The 6,103-nt window shown below is 33.9% G+C and overlaps 1 protein-coding gene across 1 annotated transcript; it reads left to right on the forward strand.

Moving 5' to 3' along the window:
- The first annotated feature begins 2,776 nt into the window (after nucleotides 1-2,776).
- Nucleotides 2,777-5,646, forward strand: LOC127792216 ((-)-germacrene D synthase-like). The gene is made up of 7 exons (XM_052322653.1): nucleotides 2,777-2,920; nucleotides 3,138-3,411; nucleotides 3,505-3,877; nucleotides 3,985-4,203; nucleotides 4,302-4,440; nucleotides 4,518-4,766; nucleotides 5,217-5,646. The coding sequence occupies exons 1-7, from the start codon at nucleotides 2,810-2,812 to the stop codon at nucleotides 5,508-5,510; spliced, it is 1,659 nt and encodes a 552-aa protein (XP_052178613.1). The 5' UTR covers nucleotides 2,777-2,809; the 3' UTR covers nucleotides 5,511-5,646.
- Nucleotides 5,647-6,103: the final 457 nt, after the last annotated feature.

A 6,103-nucleotide genomic window follows, 5' to 3' on the forward strand; every position in this document is an offset into this window, starting at 1 on the left:
ACCCTAATAAACTTTTAGATATTATGATTTGTACACTAACTTTTGACTCTCATAGAATTATAAATACTTCTTTAAGAAATTAACAACATTTCTTCATAAATTATCAACTATTTTTTAAAAATTATTGTTGTTGACAAAATACTACAATAAATTTATAGTTGCAGGAAAGTGTTCGTCTTAAGGCTATAGTCTCTAGGAGAGCAGTAAAACAAAAGACAGTCAAAGGTGTCTCCCGCATGGGGCCTTTTGATGTTTAAATTAGTCTCAACTGAAAAATAAAAAAATATTTAGGTAGATTATGTAAGAGTTTTTGTGCATCTCAATTGGAGAGATGACTCCCTATTTATAAAGGTTAAATTAATATGTGGAAGAGCATATGTGCCTTCAGAGATTGTTTGTTTTTGATGTCTATACAACAATTTTGAAAGTGAGTTGACACATTCTTGATGGGGCATAATGAGGGTCTCCAAGAGATTGCTCTATCAATAAGGTATTTAGGACTTTTTCTTTTTGGGCCTGTTTTGAGCATGGATGCATTTTTTTAGACACATTAATTATAAACACTTTTACATTACAAAAAGTATTTTTTTTAAAATATAAATTTTTTTACACAGTCTATAATTTTTAAAAAATAATTAATAATTTTAAAAAAAGTGTTATGAATTTGTTAATTAGTGGAGAAATAACATTGCCTTGTTTGTTAATTAAAGGGCATTTTTTGTTTTTGTTTTGAAGTACAAATACCCACTAAAACAATAAGCAAAGAGAAGACATTTGGCATTATCCATAGCGTAGATTGAGGCTGAGGCCGCCTGTCGCTCTGCCAATTACCATCATTCCATTAAGTTCTCAAGTGTTAGAACTTAATGTGGATCATTCTGCAAATCCTAGATTGCTTTGATGGAGGTTGTGTGAAGCAGTACTGTTTTTGGAAGAGATGGTTTACTCTAATATGCATCTTTTTAGCTAAGGGTCCATTGAGTAGAGTTTCCTTTTTCGTTTTTTGATATCTTTATTTTCCAAGTTTGATGCAAAAATAAGGGTAATTTACACCAAAAGTCACAAAATTTTGTTGTCTTTTACAAAATAATCACTAAACTTCAATTGATTGTAAAATAATCACAAAATTTTCAAAATTTTTGTAATGTAATTACATTTAAGATTTTTCAACATGATGTCGCTGGAGTTACTGTTGTTCCGATGATGTGTCGATGACATGACAATACAGTCACCAGAGTATTGACTATACAAAAAACAACCAATAAAAATATGACACGTGTCAAAACCCAAATTCCCATAAAATCATTTCCTTCACTTCTCTCTCTCTCTTTCTTTCTTCTCAAGACTGATGCCCTCCCATCTTCAAATTTATTCCAAATTTAAAATTTTATCCAAATTTATTTTAAATTTCATAAATAGATAAATACATATTTAATATTTAAAAAATAAATAAATCTTCTAATTTTACTACTTTATCTCATTTTTACCTGACCTAATTAAAAAAATACAACTAAAATTATAAAAAAAAGATTTCTTATAATTTTTTATTTAAATAAAAAATTAAATCTTAGATGAAAGAGGACTTAATTTTACTGATTTTGATTTTCATGTGCATTTGTTTATGAAGTCAAGGAGGACTTAATATTTAAGAATTTTTTTTTATAATTTTAGTTGTATTTTTTAATTAGTTCAAGTAAAAATGAGATGAAGTAGTAAAATTAGAAGATTTTTTTTATTTTTTAAATATTAAATATGTATTTATCTATTTATGAAATTTAAAACAAATTTGGATAAAATTTAAAATTTGAAATAAATTAGAAGAAGGGAGGGTAGCAGTCTCGAGAAGAAAAAAGAGAGAAAAAAAGGGAGGGAAGGAAATGGGTTTATGGGAATTTGGATTTTAACATGTGGCACATTTTTATTGGTTGTTTTTTTGTATAGTCAATATTCTGGTGATTGTATTGCCACATCATCGACACATTAGCGCCACGTCATCGAAATGGCAGCAACTTCGATGAGAGCATGCCGAAAATTCTTAAATGTGATTACATTACAAAAACTTTTAAAGTTTTGTGATCACTTTACCATCAATTGAAGTTTAGTGACCACTTTGCAAAAGACACCAAAATTTTGTGACTTTTGGTGTGAATTATCTCAAAAATAGATAAATAAGTTAATTGTTGATTTTTTGTATTTTAACTTTTATGTTCATTTTCTTTTATTCTCGTTCCTTTCCCTTGTCGTGACTTGCTCAACACGACTCTCTTTATAAGTTAAATGAAAGTAAAAATTGAACATAAATAAATAAAAATAAAAATAAACACACACACAAAACTAAATTCTTAATTAAGATAGATCAACCTATTTTTGTCTTGATAAATTTTATCATTTATATTAACAAAAAAAAAAAATATTGAACAAGACAGGACCACTTGGGTTGCATTGAATGTACATGAACAGGTTGCATGTGATTTCTGCGGCAGATTTTAGTAGTTGGAATTATAAGACATGTGAAAATAATTGAGAATGCAAAAATGTACAATTTTTACATAATAAAAAGTGTGTCCACATCAGTTATAAAAAATAAACACTTTAAAGGCATCAATTTCACGTGAGCTTGTGTCCACGTCCTCCTCGTTTCTTGAGCTTGTGTCATAGCATGGGAAAAAGACACATTGCCTAATTTTATTTTATTGGCATCAATTTCACGTGAGTTTTTGTTTTGTATAAATACCCACAACAGCTCGCTCTTGCCCTTATCAACTTCCCAACCCACAAAAACAATAAGTAAAGAGAAGGCATATAATATATGGCATTATTCACAGCGCAGGTTGAGGCTGAGGCCACCCGTCGCTCTGCCAATTACCATCCTTCCATTTGGGGGGATCGTTTTCTTGTTTATTCTGCTGCGTCTGCTACGGTACGAAACCATACTCATTAATTCTTACACAATTTCTTATAAAAAAATATATAATATTTCTATATAAAAATGCGGGTACTCGGGTCGAACACAAAAACGATAATGTTTTGATCATGCCAACCAAATCAACAGCACTAAAACTCAACAGCAAACAGAGCACGATGAAGCTAACTCTTTTTTAAGTGTTAGAACTTAATGTTGATCATTCTGTACGTAGGAGGGAGTGGATGTAAGCGCAGAGCAGCGGCGACATGAGGAGCTGAAAGACCGGATAAGATCGACGTTGGTGATCACAGCTGCTTCTGCCGACTTCATCGATGCCATCCAACGCCTGGGCGTGGCTTACCATTTCGAGAGAGAGATCGAGACAGCATTGCAGCGCATGAAGAAGACCTGGCATCATCGACGGCCCGATGACGCCGACGACGGTGTTTATGGCACTGCTCTCACTTTCCGGCTGCTCAGACAACAGGGGTTTCCTGTGTCTTCTGGTAATTAAACAATCCGTTGCTTCGTTTAATTAACAGCGTGTATATATATATGTATGGATGATGATGCATCAATTCCATCGACCAAACAACCAGATGTGTTCAAGGAACTGAAGGGAAGAGAAGGCCAGTTTAAGGAATGCTTAACGAGAGATGTGGAGGCACTGCTAAGCTTGTACGAGGCTGCTCATCTCAGGGTGCGGGGAGAAGACGTCTTGGATGAGCTGGTCGCCTTCACCACTGCCCAGTTGGAGTCTTCCCTACCGGACCTAGGCGATGCTCTCGCCGGCAAGGTGATACATGCTCTAAACCAACCCATCCGGACGGGCCTGACAAGGGTAGAGGCAAGGAGCTATATCTCTTTGTTTGAGCCAAAAGGCCATGATGATACACTCCTCCTGGACTTTGCTAAGTTAGATTTCAACCTGTTGCAGAAGCTACACCAAAGAGAGCTCAGTGACATCACAAGGTTCTTTTGCTATCCAACAATATACTAAGCCTAAGTCAAAATAATAGAATTTTCTTATGTAGTTTGAGTTGGAAATGATTTGCATGTAAATGATATATATTTTTTAGGTGGTGGAAAGATTTAGATGTGCCAAAGAAGCTACCATTTGCAAGAGATAGAGTGGTGGAGTGCTACTTTTGGATAATGGGAGTTTATTTTGAACCCCAGTATGAGCTCGGTAGAATGATACTAACCAAAGTGATTGCTATGACCTCCATTATAGACGACACATACGATGTCTATGGGACCTTTGAAGAACTTGCTCTCTTCACTGATGCAGTTGAAAAGTTTGATTTTGTTCTCTTTTGAATAATTCATTAAGCTTGTCACGTATGCATGAATTGAAATGGATTAATCTGACGATGCCCAATTGCTTGATTTTTAGGTGGCATGTGGGTGTTACACGTCAACTTCCAGAGTACATGAGGCTGTGTTACGAAGCATTGCTTGATATTTACAACATGATTGAGGAGGAGATGGACAAACAAGGGAGGTCTTATGCCGTCGACTATGCAAAATTAGCAGTAAGCTTCATTGGTTCTTTCTTATTAGTTTATCTCATCAAAAAGCCATTAATTAATGTTGAGGTTGAATTTCTCAGATGAAGAAGTTGGTGAAGGCCTACTTTGAGGAGGCCAAATGGTTCCACCAAGGCTACACTCCATCCATGGAAGAGTACATACAAGTGGCGCTCGTAACTGGTGCTTATGAGATGCTTTCGACCAATTCATTTGTTGGGATGGGTGATTTTGCCACCCAAGAGGCCTTTGATTGGGTGTCAAGTCGCCCTTTAATTGTTAGGGCTTCCTCTATGATATGTCGACTCATGGATGACATGGTTGGTCACAAGGTAGATGACTTAAACATCGAAAACTTTTAGTAAAATTTTTATCTTTTTTTTTTTTTTTTGTTGACAATTTTAGCTGTGATTTCCTACCATTTCAAAAAGCTTTCCCCTTTGTGGTGATGTTTTCAGTCACAATGCCATCTTATATTGATAGCCTACTGAAATGATTTGAATGTATATTAATTTGACCATATGAACCAAAAGGTGAACTCGAATACTTCTCTATAGCTAGAATTAAAGCCTAGCTATAAAACCACAGTAGTATGAGTTTAATAAGCATCACTTGAATCATGCATGGTGAAGTGACATTTATATATCTAGAAAATAACTTAACCTTAAATGGAGAAAACTTTGACACGATGGATTCTCACATTAATAGCCTATTGAGAAAGTTTTTCTTATGCAAGCTATTTTTTCGAACCAATACAAAGTAATTTATTGTGTTGATTGTAGTTTGAGCAAGAGAGAGGGCACGTAGCCTCTGCTGTGGAATGCTACATGGAACAATATAGAGCATCAGAGCAAGAGACAATGATTGAGTTTGAGAAGCAAGTTAGAGATGCATGGAAGGACATTAATGCAGAGATGTTACAACCAACTGCAATGCCAATGCCTTTACTTGTGCGAGTCGCCAACCTTGCCAAAGTGATAAATGCTGTATACAAGAATGACGATGGCTACACTCATTCTGGGACCAAGCTTAAAGATTTTGTCACCTCCACACTTATTGAAGCCGTTCCAATCTAGAACTGCAAGTTCATACTATATTTCTTCTCCAATAAAGTTTAAAACTGGTTTTCTTATTATTTAAGCAAATAGTCTTTATGGTGTGCTAAAGTCTTTATTAATTTCCATAAGGTCCCTTTGTAACTTCTATATTCCAAAAGCAAAAATGTCCACAATAATTATTTTTAATATCAAATATCTTTTGATATTAAAAATATATTTGAAATTCAAATGAAATGTTAAAATTATTGGCTAATATTTTTTGAGTTTGCTTCTCAAGGTTGTGTTTTTTGATTGATGTCGAGACACTTAGTTATGACAATCATGTATTGATGTGTTAATACATTTACAAAATCTAAATAATTTATTAATTTCCGCATTCAATAATTTTTTCACAATATCTAGTTAATGTCACACCAACATCACATACTCCAATTAATATCACATCTTATCCTATTCTTTATTCTCTTGCAGGTGACTTGAGTTATTGTATACTACAATGCCTCCAAGACGTCAAAATACTCACCAAAGAAATCTTCAAGAAATCGAGATGATTGAGCTATATAAACAAATTCAAAGAATTAATTATAATAAAGACTTGAAGTTTATGAAGG

This window comes from Diospyros lotus, chromosome 15, assembly GCF_014633365.1.
Source record: "Diospyros lotus cultivar Yz01 chromosome 15, ASM1463336v1, whole genome shotgun sequence".
NCBI classification, from domain to species: Eukaryota; Viridiplantae; Streptophyta; class Magnoliopsida; order Ericales; family Ebenaceae; genus Diospyros; species Diospyros lotus.

Coding starts and splice junctions, on each gene's coding strand:
- LOC127792216 (XM_052322653.1), top strand. CDS start 2,810: ATGGCATTATTCACAGCGCAGGTTGAGGCTGAGGCCACCCGTCGCTCT. Junction 2,921..3,137: donor ATTCTGCTGCGTCTGCTACG/GTACGAAACCAT, acceptor TTCTGTACGTAG/GAGGGAGTGGATGTAAGCGC. Junction 3,878..3,984: donor GAGCTCAGTGACATCACAAG/GTTCTTTTGCTA, acceptor TATATTTTTTAG/GTGGTGGAAAGATTTAGATG.